The sequence below is a fragment of the Lithobates pipiens genome, unplaced genomic scaffold, assembly GCF_037356315.1.
Source record: "Lithobates pipiens isolate NorthernLeopardFrog02 unplaced genomic scaffold, aLitPip1_a1.2 Scaffold_25, whole genome shotgun sequence".
In the NCBI taxonomy this organism is placed as follows: Eukaryota; Metazoa; Chordata; class Amphibia; order Anura; family Ranidae; genus Lithobates; species Lithobates pipiens.
The window spans coordinates 193,893,717-193,915,903 of record NW_027507787.1 but is presented as its reverse complement, the minus strand read 5'-3'; the positions used below and the strand labels follow the sequence as shown (position 1 = coordinate 193,915,903).

Here is a 22,187-nt window from a genome sequence, read left to right as displayed (position 1 = left end):
GCCGCTAGTTAACCCTTTCACCCCCTTTTGCCAGTGTCACTAAGCGATCGTTTTTCTGATCGCTGCATTAGTGTCGCTACAGTCGCTAGGTAGCTAGTTATTTTTTTAGGTTCACCGCCAGGTTTTTATAGCGCTAGGTACCCCGATATACTACCCAATAATGGTTTTAACCCCCAGATTGCCGCTAGTTAACCCTTTCACCCCCTTTTGCCAGTGTCACTAAGCGATCATTTTTCTGATCGCTGCATGTGTCGCTAGGTAGCTAGTTATTTTTTTAGGTTCACCGCCAGGTTTTTATATCGCTAGGTACCCCGATATACTACCCAATAATGGTTTTAACCCCCTGATTGCCGCTAGTTAACCCTTTCACCCCCTTTTTCCAGTGTCACTAAGCGATCGTTTTTCTGATCGCTGCATTAGTGTCGCTACAGTCGCTAGGTAGCTAGTTATTTTTTTAGGTTCACCGCCAGGTTTTTATAGCGCTAGGTACCCCGATATACTACCCAATAATGGTTTTAACCCCCTGATTTCCGCTAGTTAACCCTTTCACCCCCTTTTGCCAGTGTCACTAAGCGATAATTTTTCTGAACGCTGCATCAGTGTCGCTAGTGTCGCTAAGTAGCTAGTTATTTTTTTAGGTTCACCGCCAGGTTTTTATAGCACTAGGTACCCCGATATACTACCCAATAATGGTTTTAACCCCCTGATTGCTGCTAGTTAACCCTTTCACCCCCTTTCACCAGCGATCACAGTATAAGTGTCACTGGTGACGCTGGTTAGCCAGTTAGTTATTTAGGTTCCCCGTCAGGTTTTTATATAGCGCCAGGGACCCCCATATACTACCTAATAAAAATTTGAACCCCCTGATTGCCCCTAGTTAACCCTTTCACCACTGATCACCGTATAAGTGTTACGGGTGACTCTGGTTAGTTTGTTTTTTATAGCATCAGGGCACCCACCATTTATTACCCAATAAATGTTTAACCCCCTGATCACCCGGCGGGTGATATCAATTAGGTTTTAGGGTCAGGGTCTGCGTCGCCCCAGGCAGCGCTAGGTTAGTGCCAGTACCGCTAACACCCACACGCAAAGCATACACCTCCCGTAGTGGTATAGAATCTGAACAGATCAATATCTGATCTGATCAGATCTATACTAGCGTCCCCAGCAGTTTAGGGTTCCAAAAAAACGCATTGTTAGCGGGATCAGCCCAAATACCTGCTAGCACCTGCGTTTTGCCCCTCTGCCCAGCCCACCCAAGTGCAGTATCGATCGATCACTGTCACTTACAAAACACTAAACACATAACTGCAGCGATCGCAGAGTCAGGCCTGATCCCTGCCATCGCTAACAGGTTTTTTGGTAGCATTTTATATTCAAATCCGGAAGGCAGTGCTTGGTTTTCGGGGTCCCGTACGTGGCTAGGCTCCCAAAAAGTCCACCACATGTGGTATCCCCGTACTCGGGAGAAGCAGCAGAATTTATTTTGGGGTGTAATTTGACTTCTGCCCATAGCATGTGTGAGCAATATATCATTTAGTGACAACTTTGTGCAAAAAAAAAAAAAGTTTGTAATATTCCCGCAACTTTTGGCAAAATATAAAATATTCCATGGACTCAACATGCCTCTCAGTAAATAGCTTGGGGTGTCTACTTTCCAAAATGGGGTCATTTGGGGGGGGGGTTTGTGCTATTTTGGCATTTTATGGCCTTCGAAACTGTGATAGGTAGTGAGGAGTTAAATCAAAAATTTGCACCCTTAGAAATCTTGAAGGTGGTGATTGGTTTTCGGGGTGCCGTGCGCGACTAGACTCCCAAAAAGTCCCACACATGTGGTATCCCCGTACTCAGGAGAAGCAGCAGAATGTATTTTGGGGTGTCATTTCACATATGCCCATAGCATGTGTGAGCAATATATCATTTAGTGACAACTTGGTGCAAAAAAAAAAAAGTTTGTAATATTCCCGCAACTTGTGGCAAAATATAAAATATTCCATGGACTCAACATGCCTCTCAGTAAATAGCTTGGGGTGTCTACTTTCCAAAATGGGGTCATTTTGGGGGGTTTTGTGCTATTTTGGCATTTTATGGCCTTCGAAACTGTGATAGGTAGTGAGGAGTTAAATCAAAAATTTGCACCCTTAGAAATCCTGAAGGTGGTGATTGGTTTTCGGGGTGCCGTGCGCGACTAGACTCCCAAAAAGTCCCACACATGTGGTATCCCCATACTCGGGAGAAGTAGCGGAATATATTTTGGGGTGCAATTCCACATATAACCATGGCATGTGTGAGCAATATATCATTTAGTGACAACTTTTTGTAAAAAAATTTTTTTTTTTTTTGTCATTATTCAATCCCTTAGGACAAAAAAAATAAATATTCAATGGGCTCAACATACCCATCAGCAATTTCCTTGGGGTGTCTACTTTCCAAAATGGGGTCATTTGGGGGGGATTTGTACTGCCCTGCCATTTTAGCACCTCAAGAAATGAGATCGGCAGTCATAAATTAAAAGCTGTGTAAATTCCAGAAAATGTACTCTAGTTTGTAGACGCTATAACTTTTGCGCAAACCAAAAAATATACGCTTATTGACATTTTTTTTACTAAAGACATGTGGCTGAATAAATTTTGCCCTCAATGTATGACTAAAATTTAGTTTATTCGATTTTTCTTATAACAAAAAGAAGAAAATATCTTTTTTTTTCAAAATTTTCGCTCTTTTTCCATTTATATCGCAAAAAAAAAAATCGCAGAGGCAATCAAATACCATCAAAAGAAAGCTCTATTTGTGGGAAGAAAAAGACGCAAATTTCGTTTGGGTGCAATATTGCAATTACCAGTTAAAGCAGCGCAGTGCGAAATTGCAAAAAGACCTCTGGTCCTTAAGGTGTTTATTGGTCCGGAGCTGAAGTGGTTAAATTTATTAAATTTTTTTTGTTGTCAAAAACTTGGGGCAGTGGCGCCCGAGTGCCTACTATGGACGGGCCGCCACTGTAGTATATGCTAACAGAAAGAAATAAAGTTATGAAGGAATTGCTTGCTGTTGCTCAGTAGCTGTGATCACAGGCTGGGGCTCCCTTTATAGTTGATTCAATACTTAGTGAATGGAGACATTTGAGTTCAATTTGCTATAGGTAGGAATTTCAAATAGTGCTGACAAGCACACAGTGCAGAGTTAGTTATCCCACTAATATATATATATTATAATGTCAAAGTGAACTGTCTAAAGCTGGCCATAGTCACTAAAGGGTCACCAGAAATGCAGATTTGATATGATGTAGTTGATAAGGTTCTGGTTAGGCACATGGAGCAAAGGAGGTAGAATGTCTAACAGACGCCTTACCAGTACAAAAGTAATATCTATTGGATCTAGTATTTTGGCCTGTGTGTGAAATATTTTCAATGAGCCTTAATGGTACCATCTTAGGATGCACCAAAGACATTAGATCATCACCAGAACTGTCATCTAATACTTAGGAACAAATTAGGAGGAGACACCCCAAGATGCTCGAAGCCTTCTTAATACAAATACCCCTTTATTACCATTCATCTGACTTTTCTGATTAAGGACTAGCATTGTCAAACACTATCCCCTGTCCACAAAGAGGGCATCACTGGCCAGGAAAGGTTATGTTTGATTTTTATGGCAATTGGTTTGGATTGGTCATAGGTGTTAGGCACTGTCTGCTTTCAGGCAAGACTTCCTAAACATTTTAAATGGTTTCATCAGAACCTGCGAACAGACCTAAACTTCGTGTGAACTTTAGAACCCTATTAAAGTCTATGGGACTCAAACGTTTAAAATCTAAAGTGCTAATTTTAAAGGCTAATATGCAAGTTACTGTCCTAAAAAGTGTTTGGGGACCTGGGTCATGCCCCAGGGGACATGTATCAATGCAAAAAAAGTTTTAAAAACGTCAGTTTTTTTAGGAGCAGTGATTTTAATAATGATTAAAGTGAAACAATAAAAGTGTAATATTCCTTTAAATTTCGTACCTGGGGGGTGTCTATAGTATGCCTGTGAAGGGGCGCATGTTTCCCGTCATTTCGCAAGGAAAAAAAGTCTTTTAAAATCACTTTGAATTGTCGGCTCCCGTAATACAGAGAACACTCAATGAGTGTTCTCTGTATTACGGAGCCAATTCATTCATTGATTAAAAAAAAAAAAAGCGTGGGGAACCCCGCGTCAAATTAAAAAAAAAATTGACGTGGGGTCCCCCTAAATATCCATACCAAGGGTCTGGTATGGATATTAAGGGGAACACCGCCTCAAAAAAAAATTGCAGTGAGGGTCCCCCTAAAAATCCATACCAGGTTTCCGTTACATCAGAGGGGGGCGGGGTCACCCATACGTCATTAACACAGAAAAGTTTCCCCAGGGGTTTTTTAGCAGCAGAGAGTTGGTATGAAAATAGTTGATGTAAAAAAATAATTTATTTGACAGACAATAGTAATTCCAAATGAACAATAATACATCATCCATATAGGTAGTGCGACAAATACAAACATGGAACATCACTCATAGCAAAAGACTCTATGTACAAGCATGGTTTGCCAATTGTATTCGTAACATATATATCCACATGAAAAACCCCGATGCATTTCGACCCTTGCGATTTCCGGTCTCTTCAGGGGGATTTATATTCTAGGGGAATGTCAAAATATCCAATTAAAGACTTTGGACAATATAAAAATATATATAAGTATAATATTTCAAATTAAGCAAAAATATGTCTCCATGCATATAGAGATATAGTTACCAATGGGTGTATGAGGACATGAGGACGTGTCGCATGAACCAGCATTACAGGATTATAGCCATCCAGTGATCCCAACGCTGCCACATGTTCCCCTCGCGCCCTCTGGGTGGGTGCATAGTCCGTTGAGCTTACAGGGGGCCATGTTATGGGACCCAGAGAGGAGGATGGGGGGTAAAACACCTGCAGATGGACATGCAAAAAACTTTTTGTAGGTCATCATTGAATATTAGAGGGAGTATATAGAAGTGCTAGGCAGTTATAGGCTAATTACTTGGTAATTAATGAATTCATATTGTAAAGGAATTAAACTAGTTATATATAACATGGCGTCGTTTCTTCATTAGTTATATTAATTGTAAAAGGGATTAGCTGACTGTGAAAAGGTGGGTGAGGGATAGGGTGTGGAGATGTGGTGGGTGAGGTGAAAATGCATGATGTGAGGTGCACTGAGGATAGGGCAAAAGGGGTGTTAAAGTGAAAACAAAACCAAACTACTGAAAAAGAAAACTAAAACAACAAAATTAAAAGTGTGAAAATAATGATGCATGCGTGTATGTGTGTGTGAGAAAGCAAAGAAAGAAGTGAACACTTGAATAGTGAAAGTGAGAAGGATCAAGGTGCCAGGCATGAGAGATATGACACTGAATGCTGTCTGCATAAAGTGAGGGAATAAGATTGAGATTATGTTACTAAGAAATAATATTGTGTAGGTTAAATAGTAATGTTACTAAATGAATGGATATCACATAAGTACAAGGATTGTACCCTATCCCTCACCCACCTTTTCACAGTCAGCTAATCCCTTTTACAATTAATATAACTAATGAAGAAACTACGCCATGTTATATATAACTAGTTTAATTCCTTTACAATATGAATTCATTAATTACCAAGTAATTAGCCTATAACTGCCTAGCACTTCTATATACTCCCTCTAATATTCAATGATGACCTACAAAAAGTTTTTTGCATGTCCATCTGCAGGTGTTTTACCCCCCATCCTCCTCTCTGGGTCCCATAACATGGCCCCCTGTAAGCTCAACGGACTATGCACCCACCCAGAGGGCGCGAGGGGAACATGTGGCAGCGTTGGGATCACTGGATGGCTATAATCCTGTAATGCTGGTTCATGCGACACGTCCTCATGTCATCATACACCCATTGGTAACTATATCTCTATATGCATGGAGACATATTTTTGCTTAATTTGAAATATTATACTTATATATATTTTTATATTGTCCAAAGTCTTTAATTGGATATTTTGACATTCCCCTAGAATATAAATCCCCCTGAAGAGACCGGAAATCGCAAGGGTCGAAATGCATTGGGGTTTTTCATGTGGATATATATGTTACGAATACAATTGGCAAACCATGCTTGTACATAGAGTCTTTTGCTATGAGTGATGTTCCATGTTTGTATTTGTCGCACTACCTATATGGATGATGTATTATTGTTCATTTGGAATTACTATTGTCTGTCAAATAAATTATTTTTTTACATCAACTATTTTCATACCAACTCTCTGCTGCTAAAAAACCCCTGGGGAAACTTTTCTGTGTTTTTGTTGTATACTTATGGGTTATGCAGCTTTGGGGGCTCCCTCATTGTGTTATTTTTCCTTTTTACCCATACGTCATTAGGGAACCCTTGGCTTCCCTCACCAGTGTCAGAGGGGGGGGGGTCAGGTGACGGGTGGCCCCGCCCTCCTAATATAAGAAACGTAATCGCTGGGATCCCTGCAGTGGAGACAGAAGATGGATGCATGGACTGCGCTGGACTGAAAATCACCTGTCACTGGATCAGATCAGCCATCGCTGGACCCTGGAGAGATGATCGTCCGTCGCTGGATAGCAAGAGTGGATTAGCACCGCTGGAATCTTTTTAAAAAATTTTTAATTTTTAATAAAGGAATTTTTCAAAAGTGTTTTGTCTTATTTAACCTTTTGTACCCCCTTACCATTTCAAACAGGGGGGGCCGGGATCTGGGGGTCCCCTTGTTAAAGGGGGCTTCCAGATTCTGATAAGCCCCCCGCCCGCAGACCCCCACAACCACCGGCCAGGGTTGTGGGGATGAGGCCCTTGTCCCCATAAACATGGGGACATGGTGCTTTGAGGGGTCACAGACCCCCAAAGCATCCTGCCAATGTTGAGGGCATGTGGCCTGGTACGGTTCAGGAGGGGGGGCGCTCTCTCGTCCCCCCTCTTTTCCGGCGGCCTGCCAGGTTGCGTGCTCGGATAAAGGGTCTGGTATGGATTTTTAGGGGGACCCCCACGTCAAATTTATTTAAAAATTTTATGCGGGGTTGCCCTTAATATCCATACCAGACCTGAAGGGTAATTGAATTTAGGGGAACCCCACGCTTTTTTTTTTTTTTTTATCAATGAATGAATTGGCTCCGTAATACAGAAAAATGGCTGTTTTTAAAACTTTTTTTTGCATTGATCCATGTCCCCTGGGGCAGGACCCAGGTCCCCAAACACTTTTTAGGACAGTAACTTGCATATTAGCCTTTAAAATTAGCACTTTAGATTTCTCCCATAGACTTGTACAGGGTGTTCCCGGCTATTCGAATTTGCCGCGAACAGCCCAAATTGTTCACTGTTCGCTGAACAGGCGAACAGGCAATGTTCGAGTCGAGCATGAGTTCGACTCAAACTCGAAGCTCATCCCTAGTTGGGAGATTTCCTCATATGCCGTGTACACACGGTCGGATATTTCGACAACAAAATCCATCAGATTTTTTCTGACGGATTTTGTGCCAAACTTATCTTGCATACACACGGTCGGACAAAGTTGTCAGAAAATCCAATCGTTCGGAACGAGGTGACGTTCGTTACGTATGATGACACTACGTAGAGGCTAGTACGCAATAGCTTTGGTAATTTAATCTGAGCATACGTGGCACTTTGTCCGTCAGAATTCTCTACAAACGATTGGATTTTGTTGTCGGAAAATTTTAGATCCAGCTCTCAAACTTTTTCTGTTGGGATTTCCAACGGAAAAAGTCCGATAGAGCCCACACATGATCAGATTTTCCGACAACATAATCCGATCGGACCTTTTCCATTGGAAAATCCGACCGTGTGTACAGGGCATAAGAGTTTTATGAGACAGTTAATTTTTTTCTTTTTAAACAGCAGGAAGAAATGACATTTATAAGGTTCCCATGTTGCGTAATATGTCCATTTCCTTGTTGTTTAGCTGCCAAGAATCATCAGCTTACATGCTGTATATATACAATCAACCCAATCTGATATTTTCATAAAGTCACCAGCCACCATGGGGTCCATGAATCTGGTTATCTGTATTGTTCTTTTTACAGTGGATATCCCTTCTCTCACAGGTGAGGCTAGATATATCATCAAATATTAATTCTGGTTTACAACATGACATATATTGTTTTTCTGTTATTAGACTCTAAAACCATAAACAATGTCAGTGTGGATTAATGTCATTTTTGTAATGTCCCCATTTCTAACTAATGCATACATTCTGATATGTGGATAGCATGCCTTAATTAATTTAGACCAGCGTTTTGCATCTTTGATGAAAGTATTATTTCTTTTCCTGACTCCCAATCACTCACATTATAGAATACCCTTCCCAATGAAACCCACTAAATATGTAATCTGTGACAGGAGCAGAAACAGCTTTGAAGAACAACGTGATTGGGTAGAATAAAAATAACGTGGATAGCTATTAAGAAAAATAATCTCACAGAGCTTTTGAGATTAAGTGCTGGGGCAATTCATATTTAAATTTTACAATTTAAAAATAAGAAATGTAACTGCAGTATCTACAATGGTTGCAGTATTAACCAATCTTGAAAGAAAGTTAACATTTCTTTTGAATTTATGTTTCTTTAGTTTGCCGAACATTCACAGATGTGCAGATATAAAGCATTACTTCATTTTCATTAGATTTTTTTTCTTTTTTTTTTACATCTAGGAATAATTGTTGGTAACTGAAATATAGTTAGAATGCCATTATTTTAATAAGAATATTCAAATGAAGATAATAAAAAACATTTTATATTTATCCAATAATAATAATAATTCATGTTTTTCGAAATCACAAAATACATTTATACATATAATACTATACTAAATTAACATTTAACTATTATGTATTATCAGCTTTTCTGATGGAATAATATAACTATTACATCGCTATTTATTTCTAAGCCTAACAATAATTTTCCTTTGTCTTACAGTTGCACAGTTAACTGCTGGTAAGTAGGATGATGTACAAATCTGAATCACTCACTTAAGTGTTTTGCATAGAGAAAAGTCGCTAATCTTAGGAAAACCTGTTTATTTGTTTGTACATTACTTAAAAACAGTTAAAAACTACATGTCTATTTGTCTGCGGGGTGACAACACTAGTGCATGATTTCACTGCAAAACGGGCAGTGTTGTCACCCTGTTAAAGGAATTGGAAAAACAGCATTTACTTGCTGGATCAACAGGTGACACTATAAGGGTTATTTACTAAAGGAAAATCCACTTTGCACTGCAAGTGCACTTGGAAGTAAAGTCGCTGTAGATCCGAGGGGGACATGCAAGGAAAAAAAAAACAGCATTTCAGCTTGCACATGATTGGATGATAAAATCAGCAGAGCGTCCCCTCATTTCAGATCTACCCCTTAGATTTAGAGCGACTGCACTTCCAAGTGCAAAGTGGATTTGCCTTTCGTAAATAACCCCCAATGCTACAACATGTGCTTTTAGAACAACACTGGTAGCAGCTTCTGTATTCCTATGCTGAAGGATTCCATTTAAGCCCGGGTCTATAACATGTCTTCTAATGGCCATGAGAGATGAAGTACTGTACGTTCAAAAGATGAGAATGAGATTTTTTTAGTTACTAAAGGTTTATATTTCTGCCACACAGTACTATCTGATTTTTCTCTACTGCAATTAGGTAACGCATACAGGTCTCCTCCTTACCCCTACCCTGGGACTAGACACTGAAGAGAAAGTCAGCAGATTGATGAGTTCACTTTTCTGTCACTCTGCCCTCCTCTCTAGCAGCATGTACTTGCAATGAAGCTCGACTGACTGCCCTCTTTTGCTGCTTCTCCATATCCCTGTCTGAGCTCTGCTGCACATTAGCCTGCAAGAAGCTAGTACTGAGTCAAATTCAAACACTTACACTGCATGCATTTAAATAATACATTTAATGACATGTTAACTAATACTGAGCTGCCTTCATTGCTGTAGTTTTTATCTGCCTGGAGCTCCACATTAACTGCTTGCCGAATAGCCGCTATCATTATACTGCGGCAGGTCGGCACAATCCCACAAACCGTCGTAGCTGTACATCAGTCCCTTTAAGTGGGATAGCAGGCGCTGCACTGCGGGGTGCTGATGCGCGTGGCCGGCACTCATTGCGCCCCCGCGCGATCGAGGGTACGAGAGGCAGAACAAGGATGTGTGTGTGTGTGTGTGTGTGTAAATACAAATCCTTGTTCTGTGAGCAGAGGAGAGGCAGATCGTGAGTTCCTACTAGCTGGGAACCACGATCTGTAATTTCCGCCAGTCACTCCCATCCCTCTACAGTTAGAACACACACACTAGGGAACACAGTTGACCCCTTGATCACCCCCTAGTGTTAACCCCCTTCCCTGTCAGTGACATTTACAAAGTAATCAGGGCATTTTTATAGCACTGATCACTGTATAATTGTCAATGGTCCAAAAAATTTGTGAAAAGTGTCCATCTGTCCGCCATAATGTCGCAGTCCCGATAAAAATCGCTGATCACCGCCATTACTAGTACAAAAAAAATAATAATAATAAAAATGCCATAAATCTTTCCCCTATTTTGTAAAGCCTATAACTTTTGCGCAAAGGAATCAATATACGCTTATTGTGATATTTATTAGCAAAAATATGGAGAAGAATACATATCGGCCTAAACTGAGGAAAAAATTGACGATATTTATTATAGCAAAAAGTACAAAATATAGTGTTTTTTTTTTCCAAAAAAAAACAAAAACTGCAGAGTTGATCAAATACCACCAAAAGAAAGCTCTATTTGTGGGAAAAAAAAGGATGTCAATTTTGTTTAGGTACAGTGCCGCACGTTGGCGCAATTGTCAGCTAAAGCGACGCAGTAACGTATTGCAAAAAATGGCCTGGTCAATGAGCAGCTAAATATTCCGGGGCTGAAGTGGTTAAAGAGGCTGTAAAGCCAAATTTTTTATTTTTTAAATCTTTGGATTGAATTTTAACCACTTGCCAACCGTCCCATAGCAGATTTACCACTACAGGGCGGCTGTGCTGTGCTGTGGGTTTTGGGTGCGAGTGTGCACCAGCAGCGGGTCACTCCTGCTGTGATTTTACACAGCGGGAGTTGAGCAGCGGGTCCCATGGATTCGATCTCCGCCAGTACCTGCTGATCATTTGTTACACTGACAGAATGCCAGTTTGCCTATGTAAACAAGGCAGACTGTCATGGGATTGCAGGCTGCAATATTCCAAACAAGACAAACAAACCAAAAGAATGGAGTAAACATAGTCACTGCATTTTATTGCTTAAAATAATTTACAAAAAATAATTTATAACAATCTTTGAAGATATGTATTTGAAGCAATAAATCTGCTCAGTCCTCATGACTCAAGCATAAATTAATCAAAATTATTAATTGAAACAAGGTGACTATCCTCTTAAAGTGCCAGCGTCGAAGGGTGGGTGGGTGGGTCGGGGAGCTGCCAACCGCCCTGAGGTAGGACTGCTGAAGAACCCCTTTTATGGGGAATTCCCAGATTTGGGAAAGTCCTGGAAAAAAACTAGAAGCTTTCTTAAAAGGGCAATAGAAATAATACAGTACAACTGAGGGACAAGTAATTGCCTCCTTAAGCATACTTAAAGAAGCAATATTAATTACAGTAACGCTGAGGCGCCGTTTTAAGCATTAGGAAAGCAGCTGCAAGCTCATGAAAAGTGGACCCAAATGAAATGAGCCCCCTTTTCCCCATGAGATTGCAGGCTGCAATATTCCAAACAAAAAAAAAAATGAAAAAGAAAATACACCCCGCTTAGCTAGTATAAATTTCAAACATAATATTCATCAATGTATAAAACAAACATTTCAGTTAACAATCCCACTTTGTTGTGAAATAAAGTGCTTGTGTGTAGATCAATTATAGGTGCTCCAATATTCAGTGTTCAGACAGAGGAGCCCCACATGGAAGTACTCACCCTTACACATTGACCACCTATCGCTATAGTGGTCACTTGCACTTTGTGGGGATATATGACCCCTAGATGGTGAATTCCAAGTCAGCTAATGCTTAGGATGGTCCTCCATGGATGGGGAAAAAGAATGATAGAAGGGGGAGCTCCCATAGTGTAAAACTGCAATTTATTAAAAAACACAAATTATATACAAAAGGGATGCACTCACATTGTTTGATGCCTATGCCTGGCACCCAGTGTGATCAGCATGTGTTTTGTTAAAAGGGTAATCTGGCCAGTCTCCTTTCGGACACCTCTGGGTTGCGGTAAGGCTTCGTTCCCCTGTAATCGTATTCCGGGCGGATATGTGGTCGTGATGATGTGATCAAGCCTCGGAGTCGGCACGTTTCAGCCAATAGGAATGCCCATCATCAAGAAGCTCTCAATCTGCCATTTTAAATGCGGGCCTATATACCCATGTGGCCTACAGCCTTCTTAGTGGTATAATAATAATACTAAATGTATATATGAAAGGCTCCTGCGCTCTATGGCCAAAAGATGGTAAGAAAGCAAAGATCTATTCTAATGGGAGCAGCAAACACTCTATGAGTTGACTCTCAATAATAAACAGAAAAAAAGGGGGGTGTTGTGTTGCGCTTCCCAAATACCAACAAAACTAATACAATAAATAAAAATTTATAATAAATGATAAATTAGCGAGTGTCAAAAAAAGTGCAATAGTGCTTAAAAACTACAACAACACTTAAAAATCAAAAAAGTGCGTCTGTGCATTACATAAACGACTGATATAAAGTGCTCCTGTGCATCATTCAAGTGTCTAAAAGTACATAATAATGTGCATTAAGACCAAAAAGTACATATAATAAAAAATTGCGGTATATATAAAAATATATAAAAATAGAAGTATGTGATATAAGCACAGAAAAAGAAAACTGTTCTATAACCACAGAGAAAAAGTGATCTAGACACAGGAAAAAACGGTGCAAGAAAACAAAAATGTAGTAGTTAAATTCCAAACAGGAAAAAAAATTAAAGACTCAATAGCAGCAAATTAACAGATTTCAATAGAGTGTCCCATACACAGTCCAATCGTGCAACATTGGATGCAATATCAAAAACACAAATAAAGTGCAATGTGCTAAGTCAACTCCCTTCCAATGGTGCTCCGTGCCAGTGCTGGTTATATTAAATAATTACCTCACGGCTGCGAGGTATGCAGCAAAACAGCTAATATGCAGGGGGTATTTGGACGAGGCAGGGGGGTTGCAGAGTGGACTTCTGACGGTGCCGCTTTCCTTGTAGTTGTTATCAACGAACGTGCTCAAAACAACAGATAAAAGACATCCTCCATAGTGTAGTATTTAAAAACGAACGTTTTATTTAAATGACTTAAGCTTACTCACAAGAGGGAACGGATAAACAGGCACACAGCTAACAGATCAATGAGCGACTTGCTCGGGTGTAGACGTCACTTCCGGTTTCCTACGCGTTACGTCACGTATGGACTTCAACTGGGATGTTTCTAAGGGGACCGGAAGCACTATTTGAGAGTACTGGGCGGACATGGTCCGCCCTCTATTTGCATATCTGAGACATATGCTGACAAGGCAAGCCAATTAGATTGCGCGGGTGTGTCCCGCTTTAGGTGTGTCTCCCACTACGCTCGAGGTTATACATGGGAGACACAACGAGCGGGCATACGAAAATAAAAGAAAAAGAAACAGGGAGGAACAAAAAACGAAGCAATGAAAAGCGGAATTAAATACGAAAGGCTTATATCGAGCCCACGATTTTAATATACTTAAAAACAACTACCACGTAGTGTGCTTTCATATAAGTTACTATAATATGGAAAAAAACGACAAGTCCTGTATATTCCAATACAGGGCTCTGTCGGCGGCCATTTTCTTGAAGTTTTCAGATATATCTGAAGGGCGGCCATTGTTATGGTGGTCAAGCTTTATTAAACTTATCTCGAAAACGACCATTATTTTGGTGGCGAAAACAATGGGACAAAAACTAATGATTCCCACTGTATAAGGAAAAAATATCTCTTAAAAATTTATTAAATAGTAAGTCTGGCAAATAAAACTTAATGTGGGAAGGGGGCAGAGGGGTAAAAAATAAAAAAAACGTCTGTGTATATATGCGCATAAAAGTATGCATAAAAAAATATATATAAAAATATATATATATAAGAATATATATAAAAATGCTTAAAAATACTTACGAAATCTTGGGATAGCAAATAGCATAATATTCGACTACCTGTAAGTAAACATTGGCGATAAACCAAAAAATATATATATATATTTTTTTAAATCAATTTGGAAAAAAAGGAGGATCGCAGAAATGACGTATACATTACAGCATATCACAAAGAACATAAAAATACATTAAATCAATATACACAAAGAAAGGTTCATAATATTAAAAAATTATTAAAAAATTTATTAATAATTAAAATATATGACCTAGTTATATTGGCAAGGCGGGAAATGAAGGTATATGGATAAAAGGCGCTAGAAATTACTAATAAAACAGTTCAAATCAAACTCTATATTTAATCCTCTAGGGGCAAAAGTGTCGAGGGTAAATATCCACTTAGACTCTATTTGACTTAAAGTCCTCACTTTATGTCCACCCCTCCAATGCTTAACGTAGGGGACAATGCCCCAGAATTTTAAGTCTCTAGGGTCTTTTTTATGATAAATAGCAAAGTGCTTAGAAACGCTATGTTTATCATACCCCTTTTGAATGTTCTGTATGTGTTCCTTGAGCCTAATCCTCAAAGGTCTCTTTGTGCGGCCAACATATTGTAGGCCGCAGCTACATTCCAGAACATATACGGCACCTTCTGTGTTACAACATATGAAGTCTTTAATTGTATGTGAATTGCCAGTGCTTGTGGACGTAAACTCGAAAATTTTATTAGGTTTGCTTGCTCTTGTGCATGCAAAACACCTCTTGCATGGATAGAATCCCTTTCCCGTAAAAAACGTATAGTTGTTAACGGGGGGGGGGGGGGTCTGGTATATTTTTTACTAACATATCCCTTAAGGTTGCGGCACATCTGTATATAAAATGTGGTCTAGATGGTAAAACCTCATGTAAATCCTTGTCGTTCAATAGAATATGCCAATGTTTTTTTATTATTTTTTCTATAATTTTATATTGGCTTTTTTAGTCAAGAATTATCGCTCCTTCTTTGGATTTCTTGTTTTTGTCTTTATCCAGTTCTATACTCTTTTCTTTCTCTTTAAGGAGGTTTCAACGATCTATCTTCTTAACTTCTGTTATTTTCTCTAAGATTGCATTCTTGTCATAGCCTTTCTCAACGAATCTCTGTCCCATGGAACTGGCCTGTTCTAAAAATACATCTTCTTTACTACAATTTCACCGTAGTCTCATAAACTGGCCTTTAGGGATGTTGAAGAGCCAGTTGTGATGGTGGCAACTTGTTACTGGGAGATAACTATTTTTACCAACGCTTTTAAAATGCGTTTTTGTCTGTAGTCTCCCATCTTCTTGTATAATTGACAGATCGAGAAAAGTTATTTCTTTTTCATCTGTGCTCCATGTCAATATTATATTCATATTGTTGAGATTCAGCTTCTGTTGGAATTCACTCAGGCTAGTGCTACTTCCTTTCCACAGCAATATTATATCGTCGATATATCGTCTGTACATTACCAATTCACTCGGTGTGTCAGAAAAGACTGTATTTTCCTCCCATTTTGCCATAAACAATCCGGCGACGCTAGGTGCGAATTTTGCACCCATTGCGATGGTAGAACTTCCGGTTGAACCAAAAATAGTTGTTTCTTTAGGCAAAAATCAAGACATTTGACTATAAACTTTCTTTGAAAACAAGCGAGCTGGGAATGTTTTCTTAGGCCCCATTTCACAGCCTCACAGGCCTCATGATGGGGAATAATGGTGTAGAGCGAGGTCACATCTGCGGTAGCCAGAATAAACGGACCATCATTCGAAAAGGCCTGTAAAACATGTTTTGTATCTTGGAGATATGCTTTCGTCCTTTTAACTACTGGCTGTAAAAAGTTGTCTATATAAGATCCTATTCTTGAAGTAAGTGAGTCTATGCCGTTCACTATGGGCCTAGAATGAGTATGGGGTACAATGTACCCCTACCCATTCACCTGTAAAATAAAGTACAAAAAAAAACACAACACACAAGATAAAATAATTTATTGCACAGCTCCGGGGGTCTTCCGGGGTCTTCTCGCCGGACTCCTCCGCTATCTTCTTGTAGCTCTTTTACTAGCGGAGGAGCCCGGCATTCTTTTTCGACGCCACGGCCTCTTCTTCCAACTTCGGGGGTCTTGTCCCCCTCTTCGGTTCTTCTGCCGGGTTTTCTGTAGCCGCCGCCTTCCGTTCTTCTTCTTCTTCTTCTTCTTCTCCTTCTTCTCCTGGAGATGTTGACTCGACGTTCTCTCCAGGCGCAATGCCAGGGACGCGCTGCGCTGCGACTTATATTGGGACAAGGGGCGGGGTCACCATGTGACACCAACCCATGTGACATCAACCCATGTGACACCGCCCCTTGTCCCTATATAAGTCGCAGCGCAGACCCCGACAACCAACGGCCAGGGTTGTCGGGAAGAGCGCGGCCCCCCTTCCCCAAGGCACCCCCCATGTTGAGGGCACGCGGCCTGGTACGGCTCAGAAGGGGGGGCGCTCTCTCGCCCCTCCTTTCCTGGCCGGCCGGGTAGTGTGCTCGGACAAGGGTCTGTTGTGGACTTGGGGGGGACCCCACGCCGATTTTTTTCGGCGTTGGGGTTCCCCTTTAAGTCCATACCAGGTGGCGGGGCCAGCGGCGTCTCCTTCGCGGGCCCCGCCTACCTGGAGACCCGCTCGAAATGAGCGGACTTTTCTCCGGGCGGGAAAAGTCCGCTCACTTCAAAAGTACGGCGGACTGGCATACATACGGCCGGATTGTCCGCCGAAATGCGAGTCCGGCGGGAAGATTGGAGAGTAAAACTACATTCTAAGTCCGTACTCTCGGGTCAAAAAAGTATGCCGGAGGCTACACACGGGGGGATTGTCCGGCGGACTTGAGTTTGCCAGACTTTTCCACCCGCTTGTTTGATCGTGTGTACGCGGCATTGCACTCCAATCCGGCCAGCGACGTATCCTTTGCGGGCCCCGCCTACCTGGAGATGCGCTCGAAATGAGCGGACTTTCCTCCGCGTGTGTGGGAGAGTCCGTTCATTTCAAAAGTAGGGCGGATAGTATGGCGGACTTAGTACGCCGTATTAGTCCGCTGAAAAAGTGCCGTGTGTGGGCAAGTAGCCTGTTCTGAAAGTCCGACGGACAGTCTGGCGGGATGTCCACCAGACTAAGTACGTCGGACAGACGGCTACGTGTGTACGCGGCTTTAGAGCAGGTCAATACTAAAACAACTGAGATAAATTAAAGTACAAATAACACCACTGAAGACCGCTAATTCAGTTCCAAAAAGTTGAAAATGGTCAGGATGCAAGATTTTCAGTATAGATTCGCTGGGAAGCTCTCTTACGAGCCCAGTAAATAAAGTCATGTCCAATAATCCAAATGAACATTTTTTTACCTGAAAAATCAAAGAGACACGTTAGGGCGAATATACAGATTAAATCTCTGACAATCCCATCGCCCCAACTTTTTTATTTGAATCTTCAAGGCCTAATCTAGCAGCTTCAGTGGCTGCACCTATAAAAAAGGAATGGGATGAAAATTTTAAACCCTGAAGGCTTAATTTATTCAAACATTTTTGGTAAACAGAATTAAATTGATAGTTTGTGACCGAAGAGGAATTTTCATTTTAAAAATTATCTGCACCAAGAGGTCTGTATTGAATAAAAGCAAAGATCAGTTTAACAAGGGCAAATATCAGGATCAGCACAAGCTTGTAGCCAACAACCTTTTTGCAGCTGGTCAGTTTTGGATTTTTTGAACAGAATACTAAAACTAGAGGGTAGAAGACCTATATCATTAACTGCTGGCCGACTTTCATATGACGGCCAGGAGGAGCGGCTCTTGTTCTTTGTGGGCGTCATATGATGTCCGTGCATTTAAACAGGCCATGCGCACGATCGTGTGCGCGCAGCCCTGTACTGTCAGTGGTGGCGTGTCACGGAGACACCGCTTGTCACTGAGGGGGGTGAACAGCCATTGGGCATGGCTGTTTACCATGTGATTGACCGTAATGAAGTCACGGCCGATCACAGATGGTATATCCCCACTTTGTACGGCACATGCGCGTGAACGTCTGTGGCAGCGTGTTCCCGGGAACACTGCTCATCCACAACACTAGTGAACAGCCATTGGCCAGTGGCTGTTTACCGCCTTATCACTAAATGTAAACACAGAGAGGTAATGAGATGTTACTGGGTTCTCCTGCTCACACCAACGTGATAACAAAACAATTGCCACTGCCCTCATCTATAGCTGGCTATCGCAGTAAGCAGCATTGGAAGGCTAAAACAGGTAATTTTTAAATTATAGCACAAAAAATAACAAACCCACTAGTGATTATACCACCAAAAGAAATCTCTATTTGTATGAAAATTAGGACGCAAATTTCATATTAGTACAGGGTTGCATGACTGAGTAATTTTCATTCAAAGTGTGAGAGCGCTGAAAGTTGAAAATTGGTCTGGGTAGGAAGGGGGTATAAGAGCCCTGTATTGAGGTCGTTAAAACCCAATCCTGACCCTCCTTTTTTGTTCTTTGGTACCAATTCTGATATCATTAGTGCTGCAAAAGAAGGCCACAACAAAAGCAGTTTAAATAACAAAGCTTCATAAGAAGAGAAGCGAACTAAATGAGTAGATGAGCAAAGCCTTTTCAAAATATCCATAGAAATAGGGGGTCTATCATCAACCACAAAGCAGGCCTTTTTTATATCCTTTGAGTGCTAGCTTAATGGAGAAATAGCTGCTACAAGCAGGAAAATTACTAAGTTTAATTGCTTGAGGACAGCCGCCGCAGTTATACTGCGGCAGGTTGGCTCCCCTGGGCAAGCTGTCATAGCTGTGTGTGTCGTCCGCTTTAAGAGCACTAGGGGGCACGTGACGACAGAGCCAATGCACATGCCCAGCGGTTGCGATGTCCACTGGGCACCTGCGATTGCTCCTGAGAGAGACAGAAGGGAGGTCTGTCAATGTAAACAGATCTCCGTTCTGTCCACGGTGAGGAGACTGATCAGTTGTTCCTACTGCTTAGGAAGAATGATCGGTCTTCTCCCCCAGGCAATCCCGTCCCCCCACAGTTAGAAACACTCCCTAGGTAACACACTTGACCCCCTAATCGCTGCTAGTGTTAACTCCTTCCCTGCTAATGACTTTTATACAGTAATCAGTGGCTATTTTTAGCACTGATCACTGTTTAAATGTCAATGGTCCCAAAAAAGTGTCAAAAATCGCAGATCGCTGCAATTACTTGTAAATTTTTTTTTTAATTCTCTGTTTTGTAGACGCTATAAATTTTGCACAAACTAATAAATATACAATTATTGCAATTCGTTTTTTAACAAAAATATGTAGAAGAATACATATCACCTTAAACTGAGGACGTTTTTTTTAAAAAATTTGGGGATATTTACTATAGCAAAAAGTATGAAATATTGTTTTTTTTCAAAATTGTCGCTCTTTTTTTGTTTATAGCGCAAAAAATAAAACCTGCAGAGGCGATCAAATATGACCAAAAGAAATATGGGGAAAAAGGGACATACATTTTGTTTGGGTACAGCGCCGCATGACCAAACAATTGTCAGTTAAAACATTAGAGTGCCGTATCGCAAAAAATTGGCATGGTCATTAAGGCGGCAAATCTTCCAGGGTTAAAGGGTTAAAAAAAATGAAATTCCTGCTAGATTTTTAACCACCTGACTATGAGATAGATTTTGCTGCATTAAAGGACATAGGCTAAAACTGTGGGCTTAGATCGTGAAGTTGGATCAAAACCACAAATCATATTAAAAGTTAACCATTTCTCCTATGCGACTGAGTATTCAGTCCATGTACTGGCTGCTATACAACCTTGTATTGCTTTGCTATTACCATGCTTGCAATGGTCAAAAGACAAAAAAAGACAAAAACCCCTGATGGTGGCCCTAAACATTATATACTCTATCCAATACTAAAAAAAAGTTTTGGCTTGCATACATCTGTTTAGCAGCATTCATCGACAAAAAATAAATAAAAATCTAAATAATGTATAACTATTGAGGTTAAATTAGAGAAAATACGTTTTTAAAATATTTAACCAAGTTATTTATATGTCTCTTTAGTTTGTATGTTACATTGGCATGATTAAACATTGCTCCAGCATGTAAACGTCTGTAATGGCTATAAATATATTTGTATTTAGCACCTGCAACTATGTTTGGTAAGTTCATTATTTTCATAAACTCCTAAGTTATGATCTAATTAGATACAATATATGGCCTATTATAAAAGAGGTGAAATGGTTACACACAACAGTAAACAGAAGACACGTGTTTGCTTTAGGAAGAGAATCTGAAGACACTAATGACCAAGATGCCATAGTGAGGAGAGACACAGCACAGGGTATAACTGATATCTTGTCCAGTAATCCCATAGATGAAAGCTGTTTTCTTCTGCTGCGTACACACGATCGGAAATGAGAGCTTTTCATCGGAAAATGCGACCGTGTGTATGCTCCATCGGACTTTTACTGGCGGAATTTTGGCAAAAGATTGAGAGCATGTTCTCAATTTTTCAGACGGAAAAAGTTTTGATCGGAAATTCCGATCGTCTTTAGCAATTCCGATGCATGCTCGGAAACAATTTGATGCATGCTCGGAAGCATTGAACTTAATTTTCTCGGCTTGTCAAAGTGTTGTACGTCACTGCGTTCTTGATTGTCGGAATTTAGTGTGACTGTTTGTAGGCAACATAAGCTTGAGCGGAATTCCGTCAGGAAAACCATCTTTTCCGACCATAATTCCGATTGTGTGTACGCGGCATTACTTTTCTGCTATGTTGATAAAGTCACCAACCAACATAGCATCCATGGCTTTGGTACTCTGTATTGTGCTTTTTATATTGGATATCCCTTCTCTCACAGGTGAGGTTATGCTATAAAAATGCATTGGCAGTGAAGGGGTTAACAATAGGGGGCGATCAAGGGAGTTAACTGTGTTCACTAGTGTGTGTTCTAACTGAAGGGAGGATGGGACTGACTAGGGGAGATGACAGAACACTGTTCATACTTTGTATGAACAGGCGATCTGTCTCTTCTCCCCTCAGAGAACCAGGATCTTTGTGTTTACACACAGAGATCCCTGTTCTCGCAGTGTCACGAGTGATCGCGGAAGCCCAGCCATCGAGACCGCCGGGCAATTGCATCGGCTCCAGGGGCGAGCAGCGGGTGTGCATGCGCCCCTAGTGGCCACATGAAGAAGCGACATAAGATAACAGCGATTCGCCTGCCCGTGCCATTCTGCCGCAGTATAACTGCGACTGCTGGTCATGAACAGGTTAAAGAGGCCAATGTACAGCTACGACGGTTCGCGGGATCACACCAACCTGCTGCAGTATAATGATGGCGGCTGGTCGTCAAGCGAATAATGGACACTAAAAACCATAAGAAGAGTCAGTGTAATTCTGTAATTGCCAAATATGCTGCAGAAATCTCCCTCCACTGAGTCTGGCTGCATCCATTTTAACTGTGGGCAGCTGAAGCTGCTGCTGTTCACTTCCTGGATTTTCACAGGCACACCCCCAGCTCTGCAGCTCTCATTGGTCCTCTTATGACTCATCCCCCATCCCTTCTTGGCAAACTCACGAGAGAGAGAGAGAGAGAGAGAGAGAGAGAGAGAGAGAGAGAGAGAGAGAGAGAGAGAGAGAGAGAGAGAGAGAGAGAGAGAGAGAGAGAGAGAGAGCTGTGCATGTCATAAGCCAAGGCTTTTTACCAGAAAAGAAACAGGAAGTGGGCTGTATAAGGTATTTACTGGCAGAAAAAACTGTTTTACTATCCAAAGTTAAAACAAGGGCAGGAGTTCTGCTTTAATGTAATTATTGTCATGTCCAAGTTTCTAATTAATGGATACATTTAAATATGTAGATAGTATGTAACCTACTGCACAGTTTTAGTTCATTTAGACCAGTAATGTCCATCTTTGATGAAAGTAATATGTCTTTTCCTGACTTCCAGATCTGCATACAGTAATACCTTGCATTTCGAGTAACGC

General features: G+C 40.9%; 1 protein-coding gene across 1 annotated transcript in view; it reads left to right on the top strand.

Annotated features, from left to right (window-relative positions):
- The first annotated feature begins 7,974 nt into the window (after positions 1 to 7,974).
- Positions 7,975 to 22,187, top strand: part of LOC143929814 (uncharacterized) — a 66,002-nt gene continuing 51,789 nt past the window's right edge. Inside the window, exons 1-3 of the mRNA XM_077453791.1 lie at positions 7,975 to 8,112; positions 8,983 to 9,000; positions 20,342 to 20,359. Coding sequence (XP_077309917.1) covers positions 8,049 to 8,112; positions 8,983 to 9,000; positions 20,342 to 20,359 — 100 coding nt within the window. The 5' untranslated portion in view covers positions 7,975 to 8,048. The remainder of the gene's footprint in view (positions 8,113 to 8,982; positions 9,001 to 20,341; positions 20,360 to 22,187) is intronic.